General features: G+C 39.5%; 1 protein-coding gene across 1 annotated transcript in view; it reads right to left on the bottom strand.

Annotated features, from left to right (window-relative positions):
- Nucleotides 1-974: 974 nt before the first annotated feature.
- The window catches only part of KCNK2 (potassium channel, subfamily K, member 2), a gene marked incomplete at its 3' end in the record, with an annotated part of 59,303 nt that continues 39,425 nt past the window's right edge, over nt 975-20,852 (bottom strand). The window contains exons 3-5 of the mRNA XM_010286882.1: nt 12,977-13,137; nt 9,503-9,689; nt 975-1,114 (exon numbers count right to left, since the gene is read on the bottom strand). Coding sequence (XP_010285184.1) covers nt 975-1,114; nt 9,503-9,689; nt 12,977-13,137 — 488 coding nt within the window. The remainder of the gene's footprint in view (nt 1,115-9,502; nt 9,690-12,976; nt 13,138-20,852) is intronic.

Here is a 20,852-nt window from a genome sequence, read left to right as displayed (position 1 = left end):
TACCCTCCGTCGCCAGGTCTCTGGGAACGCGAGGGTTGCGCCGAGGCACCGCTGCCGTGCCCCGCAGCTAGGAAGGCAATTTAAAACCATACAAGTTGTCGGCCACCGTAACCGACATGGTCATTCCATTTTAAAAAAAATCAGGCTCCTTATATTTGAGTGACACAAATGAACTGAGGCGTGCAGAGGAACCGAAGTTAAATTAGAGGGAAATAATATGATGCTTCAAACAAAATTAATTCATTTCTCAAACTTCTCGTGAAACCTGAACCCTGCTAGCTGTAATCAAAGGAAATTTTAATTTATCGTCTAGCATTTTCAAAACCAGGATATTTTCCTAAATGACAACATTTAAAATATTGTATCATCATTGGAATGATAAATATCCATTTATAAGTAGAAATATTTTTTAAACTGAAAGCAATGCACCTGACTGCAAACAATTATGCAAGCCACTGAAGATACTATGGTAAAATATACCCAGGCATATTTAAATAATACATACCAATACCATGCATGATATGAAACATTTATTCTCTTACCACTATAAAATGATCAGAGGTATCTTGAATATAACTATTTAGTGATTTAGTATTTTTCGTTATATACCTTCTTTATATACTCATTCCATACAGAAAAAAAACAAAGCAGAATTAATTTTACCTCAAAAATTAAAGACTTCATTTTACTGTCTAGAATCTCTCTTTCAGAGAATTTTTTCCTATAAGTGAAGTGCAATTGTGAGTACACACTTAATTTAACAATACATTTCACCTAAATTTATATGCAGCCCTGCGAAAATCGCTGTTTGACAAGACTACCGCAAAGTTTGCTGCAGTTTGAGCTGCAGCATATACTTCATACATAAACAATTTTGACCCATGCCCTAAGAGCAAAAGCAGCTATAAATTCACCTGACTTCTAATCAAAGTTTTTAAAAAGCAATATTTCTTCCCCTTTTAAAATGTTCTTACCTCTTCCTTTGTCTTTTTAGATATGACTCTTAGCCAGTCTCCAATCATGCTGAGTACAGCTGCAAAGTAAGCTAGCCCAACAAGGATCCAGAACCACACCACTGGCTTATAAAAATCTAGGTACTCAATATCTGATCCCCCTGAAAAACAATGAAGTTAAAAATAAAGCAGATGTAATAGTTACAGGTGCAAAACTTTGTAAAATTAGTTCTTTTCCTAAAAAAAAAAAACCACAAAACCACAAAACAAAAAAAAACAAACCAATAGCCAAAACCCAGTTATATTTCTTACAACTTCTATTTTCTTACCTATGCAAAAACTCATAGTAAACCATTTTGCAGAATTTGAATAAATGATGATCTAAATTCATCCACTCTTGAAAACACAGTCTGGAACATGTAAATTTTAGAAAATGATTGCTAATCATTCAAAATAATGTAAAAAAAAAATCAACACAAGCTGATTCAACTTCTGCTATATCATTATTTCGGCTAGATGTCATCGAGGACAGCTTGAACGAAAGGACTTCCCACCAGCTCCAAGAAGCTATGCGGTACCAAATTTTAAAGTATTGCTCTGGAAGGCGCAATGTATCCACATCCCGAGAAATCCCATTTTGCAAGGACCTGGAAACACATCTCAATACTTACGTGACTCCTTTAGGCCTAATAAAGAAGAGCACCGCGTTAGCAAGTGTCCCCGTTGGGTAGGCAAACCTGACCAGCTCCATTTTGCAGAGGAAGGAAGCAGGGTGTAGGGGCTGGAGCTGAAGCGGGCATACTCGCAGGACGTGGATAAAATAGCCGGCAGCAGAAGGAAGGTTTTTTGAATCCCACTGCCTTAAGCATCGGTCCCTTCCTTCCTTCCAGTGTTAAAGTAAAAAAGGCTCCATTTCAGACGTGTCTGTAACGGAGCTTCCAGGCGCAATACAGCTATAGAGAACTGATGCCTTATTTCCACACACAAAAAAAAAGTAACGTTCATCCAGAGCTCTCAACACCGCAAGGTAACTCCTCATTCACATCTTGTGGTACAATAACACGGAAGCCTTAAGCGTGCAGTTCGGCTGTGTTACAACAAGTAAAACCAGGCTCCTAGCTTGGGTTGCTGCACGTGGACGTTTGATGTGCTCTTACAGTTGAAGAGACTGCAGCAAAACCTTTTTGGGAACACTCAAGTAGTCTGTACAGGGACCTAATATGTCGCTTTATGGATATGAATCCTCTACTGAAACAGCCGAAGGAAAATTGGCCACAAAATACAAAGTGCCTTGTTACAGCAACAAATTAACTCTGATGAAGACTACCGTTTTCCCCTAGCTGCTATTATCTAATCGTCACACAGGTTACATGCAAATAACTAAGAATTTTACTGACAGTTATCTTTGTGTGGAAGCCCTCAGACAGAAATTTTGTTATTCTCGTGCCAATAAGCCTTTTCACCAATAAAAAGCATTGAGCGGTAGTGGTTTGCTCAACTATTCAAGAAATGAATCCACATTAGAAAAACGGCTACGCTTCAACACCTGCAGAGTCACAAGTAAGGTAGAAGACAGGGCCCTGCCTGGAGCAGAAGACGGCCAGCCACCAAAGGGACGAGTGTGTCACAACCCAAGACAAAGCATCAGAAATGAAGCAATTTGTTAACATCATCCAGCTCGTGTCAGTCCAGTACAACAAGATTTTAGGGATGATTTGCCCCAAATTTGTCATCAGTCAAAAAGTGGTCAGTTACCATCATGCCTTAGCTCTGTCAGGAGCTAATAATGATGGTCTGCTTTCTTCTCCAGCTGTTCATACAATCCACAAGAAAGCACGATATAAAGTGTCCACTCGGCTGCTTTCTAGATTTTTGTGTGTAAAGTTTACGTACTGAGACTGGAACGTAACTCTGCCAGCCGGCAGGGAGCATTTCTTTCACGGTTTAAACCTTGCTGTAAAGAAGATCGGTAGGTTACTTGGGCAGGAGTTAGGACACGGTCCCACTCAATGAAGAGTTGTCTTTACTGTCTGGCCAGGAGATGGCTCCATCTAGCCATGCCCAAAGGAGTTCAGCTTTCCTAAAGTTGGAAGGGGCAGTCGGCAAGCCTCCGGGGAAAGGCTTAACAGCTGAAGTCTTGATTAGCTGTTGAGTTTCTGAATTTCAGGGGCTCCTTGGGTGAGATCTCGATGTAACGGAATTCCAGGGAGAGACACACGTGCCTAAGCATCGTTGTCCCGAGATAACTATTGTCTTCCGTGATGCTTAAACATCACAGAGTGCTATAACGCAGTTACGTGGGAATGTCATGAAATAGGATTCCACTGGTAGAAAAATAGGATTAAAGTCGACTGTACTGAATTCATTAACTACTGATTTAAAATTCACTTAAATGGGTATGAATGTATTTGGGTATGAGTATGTATAGGTAAATGTATTTGTACTGAAGTATATGAGATAATTCATCTAATGATTTTACCAGTAACATTGTAAAAAACATATCGACATGATGCATTTTCATGGATTCTTCATAGCATAATTTTTACTTAATAATGCTATCATCTTTCTTTGTAAAAGAAGATTATTTTATAGCCCCTAAAGGGCCTATAAAGCTGAAACAAAAAAGATAAGAAGCAAAAGCTGAATTTCGTTGTTTGGCAAAACCAATTTTGTGGGCCAAAGGACAAAACTTTTTCCAACTTTGTTTGACCTCTACCTGAAATAGGTTACAATCACAATGAAGAAGAAATATATCTCCCAGCTTGGAGTGTGCTTACTCTAACTAGAAGTCTCACTGCCATAATCTTTTACCAAGAGGAGCCAGAGTTTATTGCAGAGATGTTTTGTAGTAAAGGTTTGATACAAAGTCCCTTGAAGCTATGAGAAATCAAAGTTTTTCCATCTGTCTTCATCACAGGCTACTGTGTTGCTGCTGCCACCACTCGTACATCTACCAAACAACTTTTAAACTGTTTGGGATTTTCAACACTTTGGAATGCATAGGTTGTTTTATGGCCCAAACACATATTCCTTACCAAGATGAAAATCTCTGTTTTAGTGAAGGATGACATTAGAGAAGATTTCAGGGGTGCTTTAAAACAGATTCTATTTACCACGTAAGGGATCAGGCTTTAAAAATATGTAAATAAACAAATTAAATATATATAAGTCAATTACTTTTTAAGTAGATAATTTTCTTTATTGTTGCCACTCTTTTCCCAATTCTTTCTACAGCTAACTGACTCAAAATAGAAACATTTCTGTAAAGTTGTCTTGTTATGTTTGCATTTTTGCTTCAAAAGTAGAAGAGAATAGAAAATGTTATTGGTGTGAGTATCTTAATTCTATACCAGCACAAACCTCGAGGTTATTCAAAAGTTGGCCCTTCAAGCCAGGAAACATCATTATTTATCAGCAGTACAAATTATTCTGGATTTAATCATATTTCTATACCCAAAGAGTTTTAACCGCAGAATAACGAGTAGCTGTCCATCATCCCTGTTGTCACAAACTTGCCAACAGGCTTAACCCAGAAGTGTCATTTACCCCACTCCAAAGAAATATGGAGGTTCAGCCCTGCAGCTTGACAGGAATTACCTCCAGGGACTGTGAAAAGGGACGGAGCAAGGCTAGCTTGTGCGGAGACGTGGAAAAGCGGCACGCTTGGGACAAGATAACATTGCAAGGGAAAATACACGTAGGCCACACAAGTTACTTGATGCCACTTGGTGGAAAATGGAGAGCTACTTCAGAATACAAAGCGCAGCTATAAAACACTCCTTACACGCCGTGCTGTACAACAGCCGAGCGAGACACGGCACGCTGATTTAAGCTTCACACCCGACAGCCCCTATTACGGACATGAAGACCTGAGGTAGCAAAAAGCACTTCCAAATACCAAAAAAAAAGCCACAAAGCCTGCACAGCTCTTACAGGACGCTCGACACGCGCCTCTTGCTCGGCATGACGGCAATTTCTTTCTGTAGAGGTCTTTCTGCCAGGTGAGTAATATCACATAGCGAGAGCGCGGCTGGGCTGCTATGACCACCAGGTGAGGCATTCCAGTTCAGTGACATTAAATGAGACTGAAATATCTCAGTACTCTACAAACTGGGTCTCAGGCCAAGCAATACATACAGACCCAGATATCTGTATTACAGTGGCAATACATCAAATTCAATTACAGACGAAAAGAGTAAAGAAGCAATAAGCTAAAAATCCCAGCTCAAACAAGAGAAGAAAAACAAAACAAAACAAAAAAACCCACACCACACAAAAAAACCCAACAAGAAAAATCCTTCGAATATGTTTTTAAAGTGGAGACTTGCAAAATTCTGTTGAATTGGACTGATTGAAGTGCAACCTTATATCATTATGTCCTGCTGTGAAATACACTACTGATGTGCTGTTTATATTTTTGACCTCCATTTAGTTCAGTCAAGTTTTGGACATCTAATCTAATTTAGATTTGAAGCCAGCTTTAGAAATATTTGACCATACCTTTCAATCTGCACTGTAGTTAAAGGATTTATCTGCACATATGAACAATATATTGTCATGTTATACATTTATATAGGTACCTCAGTGCTGACTTTAGTACCCAATAATATCTTTCATTATACTAAGAGATGACACATTTGACATGAAAAGATATCTCTTTGCTCTTTCACAGAATATTCATAATATCAGCTGGATTTTCTTCTGTCATATGAAAGTCAGTAGCTTCTCTTGAAAACAAGAAAAGTGAACTTTGACTATGTCGTGATTTTCATAAGATAGTGCAGACTGTAGCACAGTTTCTTGCTTCCTTTTTTCTTGTGAAGAGCTACAACAATAAACTTTCTTCAAATGACAAAAAGTTACTTATTTCCATACAAAAATAAAAAATACACACACACCCTCAAATTACAAAAATCAAATAGTTTCATACGACAGAAACTTTAAGTTTGTTTTTTGGAATACTGTTCATATATTTCCTTGAACGTGCATGACAAGGGCTCTTCATCTTTTCCCTCCTTGCATGCACATGGAGGGAGCGGTCTTTTATGTTTGCCTTAAGGCTTCTCTTGCCGGTGGACGCTGCAGCTGAAATTGCCACAGGCTCCAAATAGCAACCCAGATTCTAAGTACAAAAGGGGAAGTTTTGGCATTCTGGTTCCTGGGAACAGCATATTTGTTCTCCAGTACAAATGAGAAGAAACTTGTAGAAAAATTTCTGGGGAACTCTACAAGAATTTCTAATATGGCAGCCTGCACTACAGCCTTTAACACCATTACGTTATGTAAGCCCAAGTTCTTCTCTTGGCTCCCTCTCGGTACAGCTATTCAGAAACACTCTCTCTACTAAAACTTCTTCAGGGCTTCTTTTCATCTTTTAACTCCAGTGGTGCCAGAAAGCAGTGAGTTCCATGTCAATGAAAAATGACAGATATTGTAAGAAATATTTCTTTTAACCCAAATACATGTTATCACAACGATGATGTTTGTATGCAAGGCTTGCAAACCTGTTTTTTTCCTCTGGCATGACAGTTCCTAGAAAAAAAATACTAGAATACTTGTATTACTTGTATTAACACAATTGTATTTTTATTGCTAAAAAGAGTTGACTCCACTATAATTGCAAATTGGAGTACCACTGCCCACCACTCTGTTTTAGATTTGGCTATAATTCTGAGCGGAAGGAGGTAATTTTCACTCTATTATTTAAGAAACATGCCTTTCTGGGCAGGAAACATCAGAAAAAGGAGTAAATTAATGCCAGTGTGAGTTTTTTTCCAAAGGCATTGCCTTCTAGGCACCAAGTGGACTGAGGCATCATTCTGCCTGCTGCATGCCTCACCGTCACAAACCAGAACCAAGAACACCATGCTCTAGGGACGCAATTTCAGATGCAATAACCATATTCTATCATGACAACCTCCCCTACAGCCTTCTAGAACATTACATGCCTTAAGCCTGCATGCTTGCTTTGCCTCCGTTTGTGGCACTCGGCTTTCCTAAGCTTTCAGGAGAGTGCTCTAGATGAAGCCTACCACAAAAATATCAATGGCCCTTAGTGTCTGCATGGTAACTGTGACTTACCTAGAAGAAAAACAAACCAAAACATCATAAAGATAACTTACTAATTTGTTAACATGCAAAAGATTCCACATACTTCCTCAAAATTAATAAGGAAGCCCAGCCCTTAAGACAAGTTTTATCAGCTCTATTGAGAACTTGCAATGTCAGTTGTCTTCAAATAGCTTATTGATGCACACCGACGACTGTAAGCTTCCACAATGCAAAGCACAGTCAATGAATACCTTAAAAAAAAAAATCAAAAAAAATAGGTAACTGAACAACTATGTACTGGGATGACAAGAAAACAAATGGACCTTTTTGAAAAATCCTTCAAGTCATCTGCCATACTGAGTATGTTAGGCCACACAAAGACGGTAATATTGTCAACTTCAACTCTGACCAAATACAGTCCAGTGGCAATGTTAACCTCCCCATTACAATGGAGATAGTCGTCTAACTCTGTTCTCTTAAGCATCATCTCTGCAAGTACAAATCCAATTCCCACATCTGAAACTCTAAGTCAATAATGTATTACAGTACAAATACAGGTCTTGTGCGTGTTACATGAAAAGAAAATAGAAAACACGCATGACATTTTGACATCACACATCTACAATGGAACTTTAAAATAAAAAAAAAATTGTATTTATGAAGTGAACCATAAAAAGCCATAAGCTATAGAACAATGTAATTCAAGGACATTCTGTAGAAAGAGAGAGTGTTTCCTGTTAAATTTAAAAACCAGACATGATATAGGAACAAATTATGATATCAAGTGGTCTACAAATAGAAAAAGCCACGGAAATTTATAATGAGTGTAATGATGAATGTACTCAGTGTTCCAGTTATAGCCAAATGGGCCATCTCACATGATGCCTTACAGTAAATATAACCAGGCCTTTACACACCATTATTTTTATTCCCTGACATACACGTACCCCTCAGGAACAAAAGTTCCAAATACGCAGACTCTTGGCTTGGAAACAGCATAAATTTTTTATTTGGTGCTAGTTAAAAATCTGAACAGCATCACAAATCAGCGAGACACATTCAAAATAAACATGGAAGCATCACAAAAAACTATGTAAAAATCCAAATGAATTTCATTTGCCATTTTACAGCCCAGTTCTATAATTTATAAGAATCTTTGGCAACTTCTTACATGGCCTTTGTTTTTTAAATGGTCTGAATAACTTAATATTTTCAGCATTAACTAAATTTCCCCCTATTTTACCCAGATCATTTATGAATATGCCAAACAGTTCAGACACTTCAGAGATCTCTGTGGGACTTCTCCAACCCGAAAAACTTTTGCCAGTGACAATACCAGTCACATTCCTGCCATCAAAGCAAACTTGAGGCAGACCTACAAGTCACTAGGAGGAGCTACTCAGCCTAAGACCCTCACCTTAGTGCACTGAACTCGTGCAACAGCCATGGCTAGAGATGAGACACAGGAGGAGCCCACACCACATGGATATCTACTAGAAACTCTTCCCTCCCGCAGAATAGCTCACTGACAGCAGCCCAGCACTGCTGTCCTCAGCTACTTCTGCCTTGCACAGGGTTCCGAGGTGGGAGAGAGGCATCTCATGAAAGAGGTGACGGTGCTGTGTCAAGAGAAGCATAAGATCAGGCTGAAGAATAGAAGTCTTGGACTCAGAGCACAAAGCTCTGAATTTCTAACCCTCACCTCACATCACTGACTTGGATCAACACACTTTCTCAACACAGACAACATGTATTTAGTGTATTCTGAGAAGTGGTCTAACACCTCTAACACCTTTTCAAGAAAAAAGTTGACACAGAGAACTGGCCCAAGCTTTTTTTAGCTCAGTTTGTCAAAGTTCTTTGCAACCAATCCAATCTGGGTTAATAGATCCATAAAAGTTGGATAAGTTATCTATGGGTTTTGCTAAACCTTCTCCTTACTTTACAAATACACATGGACAGCTGCGTACATAGCAAACAAAAGAAAGAAAGCACAGAAAGAGGATCCAACAGCAACAGAGACATCTCAACGGCAGAAACAGAGCTCTGGAACAACACTTGGAAAGTGAGAGATGCACGTAAGAGCCCTGTCATATAACTTCACAGGGTGAGACATTTTAAGCAGCTGCAGCGGAAAAAAAACCCATATTCAGCAGACTAAAATACTTTATTAATTCTTGCACTTCACACAATCTGTAAGAAGAAAAAAATCTACCTAAAAATTAAGTAAAGCATCTTTTAACAGTACAGGAGAAGAAAAAATGGAGTATGCAGAGACAGGCACCACGCATTTCACTGTCCCACCTTCTGTCTCTAGCCTGCCACATCAAAGACGAGGGCAAGCCCCCTCATGGGTACTGACACAAGAATGATGAAGGGTAAAATTGGGAGAGAGGCACCACAACAGACATGTGTCTGTCCCAAAGTAATACCAAAATGCAGTATATATATCACTGTGCAAAATATTATAAGATAAGGAGTTATGAGAAAAATCTTACCTGCAACATAGTCACCAAATCCAATGGTAGTTAAAGTGATAACCACAAAATAAATTGCATCTAGTGTGCTCCAGCCTTCTATGTGCTTGAATATAACTGCAGGAAGAGCAACAAACAGCACGCAGCCAAATAGTATGAATATAATTGTTGAAATTATGCGAATCTTTGTCTGACTCACATTCCATTTCTGGAAAGGGAAAAGAGGAAACCCATCGTTAATAAAACTATGATACATAAGAACCTATCACCCACAGTGAGCACCATATTGCTCAAGAGGACAGTGCGTTATAATGCTCAATCAGGAAAATCAAAGCAGGGTTTTATTTTGAAAGGCTTTTCAAAGCCAACACGGCTGTCCTAGGAAACGTTTGCCAGCAGGAAACGGCAGAGCAGGGCTGGACTTTTCATTGTGGCCACGTTTGTGATCTGGGTGAGTGTAGCATTCATTAATATTAACAGCTGATCACGCTAAAGTTTTGAGTGTGGGCTAAATATTTGAGTGAGCTTCAGGTAGTACTTGCACATGCTATGTCCCTACTTCTGTGCATCCACAAATAACTGAATAATGGTGAATTTTAACCATACAGTTCTCTCTAATCAAGTAACTGGCCAAAGAGAACCACAGAAGATAGAGCTGGAAGGGGCATGAAGAGACCACCTTTTCCAAACCTGCCCAAAGACAAAAAACACCCCACCCAAGCCACTGTAGACACATTACTGGACAGGGAACATGTGATCACACTTATCTGTTCTTGTCATCAGAAAGTTTTCCTAATGCTTAACATGCATCTCATCTCCTTCAGTTTAAGTCTACTATTTATGGTCTTATCCAAGGCAAATAAAGAAATTGCTACTTTGCTTTTTTCAGCAAACTTCAAGTGTTTTCTTTCAGTCACATGTTCTTTAGACCAAATAAATGCATTTCTTTCAGTCTTTCTTCACCTGTCTATTCTTGCTGCTATCCCTTGGCTCCAGCAAACTAGTCCATGTTTCATTGAGTGTTGTACTCAAAACTAGATATAAAAAACCCCACCAAATAGAACGGAAGTATCCTTTCTTATGCTTTGCCTATTTATTTATTTACACTCCTATTTATACTTCAGACTATGATGTACGCTTTTTCACAGCAGTATGACATTAACCCATGTTAGCACATGAGCCCCTAGAGCCCTCAGAACATTTCTACAAAATTGCACCTAGACAGCCTGTTTCCTGACATGTGATTGCATATTTCCTTATTCCTTCATATAGTACTCTGAATTTGTCCTTCTTGAATTCAATCCTATATATTCAAACTGCTTTTCAAAATTTGACATAATTTTGAATTCTAATTCTGTCCTCCAATTTTTAGTTCTCTCCCCAGCTTGAGATAATCAGTAGATTTAATGAACCAAGTTTTTTATCTGTTGTGTAATCTATTAACAATTTTTTTAAACTGCACCAAAGCTGGAAGAGAGCACTTGCAAAGTCCCATTTGAAATGCTCTGCCAATTTGACATTTTTCCAAAGAGTTCTCCATCCATCCAACGCATGTTTGTTCAACTTCAAAGAGGCAAGGGAATGCACAAAACTGGAAACTTTCACAAAAGATGACCAAAAATGAAATTAGACGGCTCACAATACGTTTTCATGTTTTTAAGTATATTGCCAATGGAAACTGTGTTTTACAGTCAGCATGACCAAGGTCCAACTTTTATAACCCAAATCATAGTAGTAGTTTGGGTTATAGCAACATGAAATTCCCTGTTCTGACCCATCAGCATCTCCCAGTTCTTTTTAGAGAACTAGTAAACAGAACAGAAGGAATGTTCCAGACTGCAACATATAAATCAGTGTTTTCATTCAGATATTGCCAAAAGGGGGCAAGATGCTGCTTTTTTTATGTTGAGGCATTCTTGTTTTAGAGATACATCCATTACAAAAAAAGGAAGACCATTATCCCTCTGAGCAACAGGCTGAGACACACAAATTGGTCTCAATACTTTTGTACTTTCAAGCAAAAAATAAAATTCAGTTATAAAAAAACAGAAAGGATAAAAATAAAATGTTCTTATGGAATATTCTTACTTTTTTTAGACAAATCTCAATGGAAATGGATGTTATTCACCAGTACCTTGTCTGGACTTGAACTGGTGTTTCAAAGTCAGAAATACCTGCCTTTTCTTAAAGATCTTTCAAGCTTGTATTTTTTGTATTGCATAAGGCTACTCAGTACAGCCCCAGTTTGCTTTACTTCAAAAACAAAACCATGGCAGATCCTTTCCATATAGAAAAGGTGTCCTGCATGCGAGATTAGGGATTGTTGCAGAAAAACAGTCCTTCTAACACTTGCAAGTGCTGATGCAAACAGCTACAAAGTCAGTTTGCTTCCTAAGTATTTGCTGGATATGACATGTTCTACGTATCAAGAGACATAGTCTTTCATAATACTATTTTTGAACATTGGGTAATAGTTAAACCTGCATCATTTTATTAAAGGTTAATAAAACACCTAAACTCTTTGCTTCTATGATTCTATGCTTCAAAAATCTCAGTAAATACCTTTTTTAATAACTCCATTAGTAAAATACAACCTTAATAATCTTTTCTGTGTGTGAAACAGAGACTAACTTAAATAAATTAAGTTCCTCTGCTAGAATTCAAGGCATTTGGTTGTCAAGGACTGGCTATGGCTGAACTTTACCAATATCTGCACAAGCTTCTAGCCTGTTTCACAGGTCTCTTCCTCCACTGAAGCTGTGCCACTTTGCACGATTCAAGAAATAAGTAAAGAAAATGAAGGGCATGAACGTCTAGGCTGTGCTAAGCAGTTTAGCAGAAGAGGCTGAAAATACCTTAAACTGTAGAACATCTTACAGCCTACTGAGGAGACCACAAAGAGGAGTCCAATGTCAGGGACGCACCAGCAGGCTCTGCACCATTTAGACTGTCCTGCTTCTGTGAATGCCCAAAGCTTTAGTCACCTACAGACACGTAAATCTCAAAATGTAGGTGCCTACAGGCTGTAAGCATTTCCTCGGGTATGATGGCATCTGAGTAGATTTTAAGAAATGTGATTTTTAGACTCATACACCAAAAGTTTTCTGTGAATCAACTCAAAGCAGCAGCATTAAATTTCCACAGCTCCGCCCTTCCATCCGAGTCACTGATTTCTTGTCACAATCTATACGAAAACCTTTGAAGGTAAGCATCACAGAAGACTTAGAAGTATTATACAGGTGAAACAAAAATAAAATATTTTTGATCTTGTTCCTCTTCCCAACTATAATTATCATATAAAATGTTGGGCTTCATCCAGTTCTCAATTCGAGGCGTTCAATAACGTGTTCCGACTTTGCAAAGGTCTTCCTACCTTTTGCTATACATCTGGTTACAATGGCGAGCTATACACTGTTTTTCAGACTTTTCATTTCACTTCTTAACTTGAGAACAGCAAGCAGCATGAAAAACAAACGAGGCAGTCAGCATACTCACAACAAAGGTGTCTTCTACTTTGGCAATTCCTTTTCCAAAGATCGTCCCTAGTTGGTCTCCAACACCAGCCAACAGAAAACCAAACAGAGGAATTCCCAGTAAGGCATAGATGATACAGAATATCTTTCCACCTTGTGTGCGTGGGGAGATGTTTCCAAAGCCTAAATTACAAACAACTTCAGATGTTTGAGAGGTTACACGTATTACATTACACATTTTAAAAGGACTGCAGGAACAGAACGGTTAAAACCAGGTGCTATTAGGTTAACCATACGACACAGCAAACGTTGTGAAAACTCAAATCTAACTGTAGGTCATACAGTCCTCTCTGAGCTAAAATTAAACTACTGCACAAGTCACCAAGTTATTTTATAATGTATGTGTAGCGTGGAGAAGAAAAATTCTCTCAGAGAAATAATTTTTTTTTTTTTTTCAATTACAGTTCTCTCCTAGCTGTAGTTAATACCAATCGGTTAAGCTATGCCTTAGCCTCTGCTTCCTGGGAATGTCTATTGCTGGGCTTGTAATTGGCAGGCTGCAGTACTTGTAAACAAGGTACAATTTTCCTTCAGATGTGCTGTGTTTCAAAGTGAAGCAGCCTGGAAAAAAAAGAACAACTTGGATGAGAAAAACCGGGATATCTAGCGTAAATGGGACTGCTTAGAGTCCTCATTATTAACGGCTTTGGTTCTTTCAGTGTTGAAAACAAAGCTTAGAGAAACAGTGTACGGTTCACATCTCAGTCCGTTTGAAAGCGGAAATCATTTTGTCTTCAGTGGCTTGCGTAAAAGAGCACCTTGACATGCGTGTGATACCTCAGTTGCTGCTGGTCCACTTAGAACGGAGAAACTGAAATGCAAAGAGCACAGGCCCCGGCATCTGTGAAGTGCCCTCGCGTCACCTCCCAGGGTGGGTGGTTTAATGATTTGGCCGAGGTCACACAGGCAGAGCCCTACAGACAAGTTTCATGAGCGTCAGGCCTCAGTTTTAATTCAAATGTTTTTCTCCTCGTTTTGGGGGAGCAGTAGCAGTAACACCCCAGCATTTTTGACATGGTCTCATTTTTCAGCACAACGATGTGCACTTCAAAGGAGGCCAGAGAGAGAGCTTGTCAGACAAAGGACTATTTTCCATGGAGAAATTAAACAAAAGACTTTTTTTTTTAATTACCCTTTTGGTAGAAAAGCTTGTAAATCGAAATCAAAATATTTTAGCAAGTAATTGAGAAATTTGTTTCTTAGTGTCTTAAATTTTGCATAAGAGATACTTTTCATATACACAGAAATCATTCAAGGAAAATCCAATTTTCCTGTGAAAAAGCTGATAGACAAATTTTATCAGCTCTACTGAGAGCTTGCAGTGTAGTTTTCTTTTTAAAATAGCTTAATATTTTTGCACAATGTGACTGCCAGATTCTACAATCTAAAGCACATTTAACGAATATTTTAGCTATTAGCTATTTACTATTTTGAACACATTGGCTTAACATATAGATTTTCTTTATGAAAGTTATCTTCATTTTTGGTTCTGCTCTCACATAAGTAAGCTACACCAAAGCTCTGTTGTCAAAACTACTTTTCCCTTTCAGTACACAGAAGACAATGCTGCCCCTCACTAATTCATTAAAATAAAAAAAAAAAGCCACATTGGGAATATACTTTATGCCTAGATATTTTGCCCTATTATCAGTTTCCAGATAGTAATTGTGTAAACAATAAATGCAATGTTGATAGATTTCAGTTAGATTATAAAAAAGTTAAAAAGTTGATACTAAAATTTTCCCCAAATCATGGCTAATAAACCCTGTCAAACTAAACAAAAAGGACAAAATTACAGGAAATACTATCAATTACAGGTTGTGGAGTCCTGCAACTTTGTAAATTTTCCCTGCAATAATATAACAAAAAAAAAAAAGTCCCAGCACCTTTAGACCAGCCTAGTATCCTTCTCTAACCCAGAGCCAGGGCTAAAATTACTCATTATTATAATTCAGGAAATTTCCATTCCGTTGAGTTCACTCTGTCCCTTCATGCACCAAGCAGGAAAGACCCTTGAGTTTTAAAATAAAATTAGCTCATCACCAACCAAAAAGGGACAAACAGATCCAAGCTACTCCGTTTTCATAAACATGCCTGTTTATGCATCAACAGGAGCTTGAACAGTTGCCAGGGTGCGACTCCTGAGGGGCCTTAATGCGATGGAGAATCAGGGGTCTGGATACACCACATTCGTAAAACTCGTACTAGGGGATTTGGAAATCGCTCCCCGGTTTTTGTTCTGTTTTTTGTTTGTTTGTTTAACTGTGTTCACGTGCCCTGTAGAAGTGGTGTCTCATAATGGTGACAAAGCGAAGCACATGCCAGGCGGGCAGTTTTGCTCGGTCAGCTTCGTAAAGCAAACTGGCATTCTCTGTGCGTCCCACAGCTATTAGAGGCAACTGCTGCTGCGGCGTACTTCTCATCTGCTGCTAATCAGCATGAGGACATGAAGTTCGTGTTCAGCTCTATGTATTCTCTTCCCGAAGTCAGAGTCGCGTCTTGCTCAAGAAAAGGATGGTACCTCACTTCTACACTCACTTTTCATCCTGAAAAATGACAAATGCTTTTCTTCCATAAACAAAGGTCTTGTATTATTAATAATACTTTTTTTAAAAGTCTCACACATTACGGGATAAAATAATACTCCAACAGGTAGTAGTTTATCTCCGTCCAGATGCTCACTGTACATAATACAAACCATGGTGCTCTCATGATAGGACACGTACCTCAGTGAACCGACCTACCAAGGGGTTTCCATCACACATTAATCATATTTCCTACAGTGTCATGTTTTATAACAGTCCTGCTGCCGTACACCACAGACTACTTGGCAAGTTATACAAATGGTCCTTACATCCCACTCACAGTTTCTCCAGTGAAAAGCTAATCCATCATTCATGCAATGGGAGAGGAAACGTATTTATATTTTATATGGTTGATGTAACTTCTGTGGGTTTTGTCTCAAAAGTATTATTCCTTTCTTAATAAAGAAATTAGAAGAATTCTGCTGCTAGGTAAAACCCAAGGAAAACTTCATTTCAGGCACCGCGCTCGGAGAGGAGCACGCGCCCACAGAAATGCCGCCACACGTCCCTGCGCACCGCGCCGCTCTTCTCCGCGTGCAGGGCAGGAACGCCTGGCACCGCCGCAGCAGCAGCTCCCTGGCCCGGCCTTGTCACTTCAGAGTTCCCACTTCTGCCCCGGAGGCTGGCATAAAGCCAGTCTACGGCTGTGCCGCGCACTGGGAAGCCTCGGGGATCCAGCCACGTGGCACCGCGCTCCCCGCTGCCTCTTCCCTCCATCCCAGCTGCGCGCCTAGAGGGGATGGGGACGGCGCGGGCCGTAGCCGTACGGACGGCCTCAGTGCCTCGGTTGCTCTTCACACCTTCAGTCCCATGCAGAGTTCCTCTTCCTCTCTTGCTACGAAGTGGGTGGTTCCCAGAACCACTTGGTTCCCCATTACAACCAACACACTTGGGTTTGAACATGGGAATGAACGAAGCACTTGGTTTAATCTTGCTAAATTTATCGGAAAGTTTCCCTCACAGAGCGTTTAACCAAGGCTACCTGCAACGAACAGCACAGAGTACAAAGTGCAGCGTGGGATCCGTTTCACCCAAGATAACGTCGGTACCATTTTCAGACTGTCCTTCCCCAATATGCCCTCCCTGCCTCCCTTTCCCAGCCAGGAGCACGATTTGCCTCCTGATTTCACCGAATCCCTCTCATGCCCTGCTAGATGCTCAGCATGCCTTTAATGCCCGATGGACTTCGTGCATGTAGAACACGCTGTCTGACAAGCAGCTGTGGACAAGAAATGCATTTTAGGAGCTTCCAGTAACCCCTGAGTGAATTAAGAATAAAAGGCCATTGTAAATAGATTGTAACTAATTGCTCCATTCAGCAAAGTAACATACTCCATGGTTTCAACTCCAAAATCCTTACAGCCTCCGAGGTTCAAATCAGATTCAAAGGGAACCTCCGTCCCTTTGGTCAGCAATAGAGATGGAGGCAAGGCTATGCTAAATGAAAAGAAAAAAACCCAAATAAAATGAGGCTTTATAGGAATTCTTTTTTATTTTCATGTCCCATTTTTTGACATAATTCTGTGTCTAATTTTCCCATCCGAAATAGATTTGCTATTAAGTAGAACTTAGTGACTTCAATAACTACAGATATGTTACTGCCTTAGAGCAAAACAGTGTTTGAAGTTTCAATTTCTAGTTTGGGTTCCCCCCTACCCCATGACAAACAATAGGTTACGTTGCAAATGTGGAAAAGATTGAAATGCTAGAAATTCTCATACAATTGACAAGACACTTTTCTTCAGATGAGACTGTCTTTGCATTCAAACCTTCATAAAAAGGAAGATCAGCAGATAATTTACAAAACAAATCTAATTCCTCTTAAGTAGAGAAAAAGATCCCTTCACTTTCTAGTTAACCGGTATCTCACTCTTTCAGAAAGCGCTTTTAGATCCACATGTTCAAAGTGGAGTTAGAAGAATAATGAATATATATATATATTCAAATGAATATATTTTCACAGAAAATTCCTACACAAAGTGGGGCATCTACTGAAACTGGCTGGCTGCAATTAAGTATTTCTCATGTGAGAGATTATAGGTGCTTTTGAGAGTTCTAGGACTAGATTTTGCTTGCAAAATTGACTGGAAGAGAGTGTCACCACTTATGATTCATTTATATCAAATCTCAAGTGGGATTGAAAGGTCTGGGGAAGGCTTGAAACGTTTTCTTTCCAAACAAGAAAATGTAAATTCAAATATCAGTAAATGTTTTCTCACTGTTTTTGACATACCTCAGATTACACAAGACATCATTCATCAGGCGGAAAACAAAGTGAAAATTACAGTGAAATAATGTCATATCATTTGAGGTATGAGAAACTACTCTCAGCTGTAGGCTTGGATATGTGGGCAACTGATGAAAGGGTTCAACGCTGAAAGATAGACGATTTGGTGAACGCGCGCGCCCTGGATTACAGGGAAACGGATTCCAGAAACTTGGTACCGAGAAGATCGCGTAGACTCAGAGGAAAGGCTGAGCTCCTGGCTGCCGAGTCCCACGAGGCCAGAGCCAGGAGAACCGGCTGCCGTGCCCTGGGCTGCAGCCACCGGACACCGTGCAGCTGGCAGCAGCCGTGCCGCAGGTTCGCATCCACCCTGACTGCGCAGCTCAATTACGGTCATTACCCTCCTCAAGTGACATAGATGTGTTTTGATACTGAATATCAAATTGATTTGAAGATATCAGAAGACGCTTTTCCCAGGCCCTGAGGAGCAACATGACTAAATCTTTATGAAAGGTACCTCGCTGGATTTCTAGTAGTTAAAATGCTTTTTCCCTTTGTATCGCCACTTGGCCTCAGGAGATTAGCGTTTAAATATATGCCTGCCCATCAGTGCCAAGGCAAAGACATGCACTTATTCATAGATAAATAAGATATCCCTTTTCGCATAATGGTCTGGACATAATCATTAAACAAAAAGGCACTATATGTACTCATGCTGGCTATGCAGAAGTCTTTGCACATACTGCAGAAATACTAAAACTTGCACGTTTGTGTTCACTGTGTGGAAACATCTGCATTTTTACACTGATCCCTTTTCCTTTCCTCCTCTTAACTCTGTCCTACACTCCAAAGCTCGACATGTAGGCCCGTGTCATTTACATATATATTTACAAATAAGTATTTCATGGGGTTTGAATGGCTTTGGTTAGCAGTAGTGTAAGAGCATTTTCAGTCTTCCATGTGACTCCCCTGCCATCATTGTGAAGTAGCGAGAAAATTCCTATTCCCCTTTTTCCAAATAGGTAACTGAGGCACAGAGGGAAGGAAAGTGCAAAATTCTCCATGTCATTTAGGTCTAACTCAAAACAAATCTGTAGCTGAGGACTGTGCAATCACGTTACATTCCCAAGTAACTAGAGATAGGACGAGAGGAAATGGCCTCAAGTTGCGCCAAGGGAGGGTTGGGTTGGATATTAGGAAAAATTTCTTCATGGAGAGAGTGGTCAAGCATTGGCACAGGCTGCCCAGGGAGGTGGTGGAGTCACCATCTCTGGAAGTGTTCAAAAAACATGTGGACATGACACTTCAGGACATGGTTTAGTGGGCACAGCGGTGTTGGGTTGATGGTTGGACTTGATAATATTAAAGGTCTTTTCCAACCTTAATGATTCCGTGATTCTGTGACCCTTAATTAGGGAACATTTGGCATCTAAAGTCCTCAAAACCTCAATCAAGCTGGTTTGAGGCCACACAGAAATATGTTGTGAATACTTACAAAATCTGTGGACTCCCCTTCTGTCAGGGCCAACACGCATGCACATGTATTCCTGAACATAGTGCAAGAGAATTTGAAGGTTGAATAAGGACAAAGACTATTTGCAAATCTGAATACTTGGATGAATTGACTATGAATACCCTTGCAGTGAAAGCACAGTATTTCTGTGTTACGGAATACATGAATTACTTCACATATGCACGTACTATGTCTTACGGCCATTGCTCCCAAGCTGTTGCCTGTGGATCCCGTTATGTGTATGCAGCTAATGCCCCTCCTCCAAGTTAATTCTCCAATTTAAAAGTTCAATAGTTTTCTGTACATGCAATTGATGAAATTGCTGCATGAATCTTGCTGAAGGAAGTGCCCTGGGCAATAACAGAGGTGAAGGTACCTCTGTTTTAAACTGCGGTCTGCTGTGAAACTGAAAATCTCTGCTTTACAGAAATTAGGCGTAATCTCTTCATCCCTCACAGTAGCTTCTGGAATCCAGTTCTCTTAATAGTTTTAGTGATTTGGGTACGACGTTGTCAAAGTACTGCTGTTTACTTAATATCATTGCTCAGCACAGCACTCCCTTTGGTATTACCTGTATTGGAAGCTACAAAATTCTGATTTTTAACATGAATCCATAATTCTATGTCACAGACATGTCAATATATTATTTTGGAGATTATAATGCTCTGGCTTAAGTCTGAAAAAAGACATTTTACTAAGAAAAACTCTCAATTACCAATGCCTCTCTTTTTCAACTATGAATAATAGGAAAACCTAGACTGACATTAATAAAATGTGTAATATTCAAGAACTGACAAGACAGAGGCTGATCTCCTTTCAGTGGTTTCTTTTCATCTGTATTCTGTGGGAGCAGTAATCAAATCAATAAAACTTCTTTTAAAAGAACAGGCTATAAATATTCATCGAAAATAAGTTTCCTTCAAGTCAAAGTGCTGCGCTGGAGAGGTGAAGGAGCATTGTAAGGAAAGTCTCTGTGTGGATACGGAAGCTGTTGCAGTATTCAATAACTTACATTCAGTTGCTAAGGCAATTTCTCAAGGAATTGGGTAATAATTGTTAAAAGGCTTTTAAAAGCTTAAACATCAGTTCAGATAACCCTGCCTCCCTGTACAGGTTCTTCATTTCTTTCAGCTCTCACTTTGCCCAGTGAATAGTATCTACTCATCAGTAGTAGGGCTTCTGTCCCTTTTTCAATTATTTCTTTTTTGTTGTTATTTCCTGCATTCATTTTACTTCTAACGCTTATTCTAGCAAAATTGAATCAGCTGCAAAACCCAAAAACTCCCATTTGCTTTTTTCCTTTCAGTGGGATTGCTCCATGGGAACAAGAAGCCTGGCTAACACAGCTAGCAAAGCCATAGTGCACTTCAAGGTAGAAAGTTAATAGTTCACAATATCAAAACTTTTACTACCCACATATTCTTATCAAGTGTGAACACGTAGCAAATGTGACAAAGTTACATTCGTTCCGCACCGAAGTCATGAACAATATCAATGTGTAGATAAAATACAT

This window comes from Phaethon lepturus, unplaced genomic scaffold (genome assembly GCF_000687285.1).
Source record: "Phaethon lepturus isolate BGI_N335 unplaced genomic scaffold, ASM68728v1 scaffold19345, whole genome shotgun sequence".
Lineage (NCBI taxonomy): Eukaryota > Metazoa > Chordata > Aves > Phaethontiformes > Phaethontidae > Phaethon > Phaethon lepturus.
The sequence above is the reverse complement of the archived record's forward strand: the minus strand, read 5'-3'. Positions and strand labels throughout refer to the sequence as shown.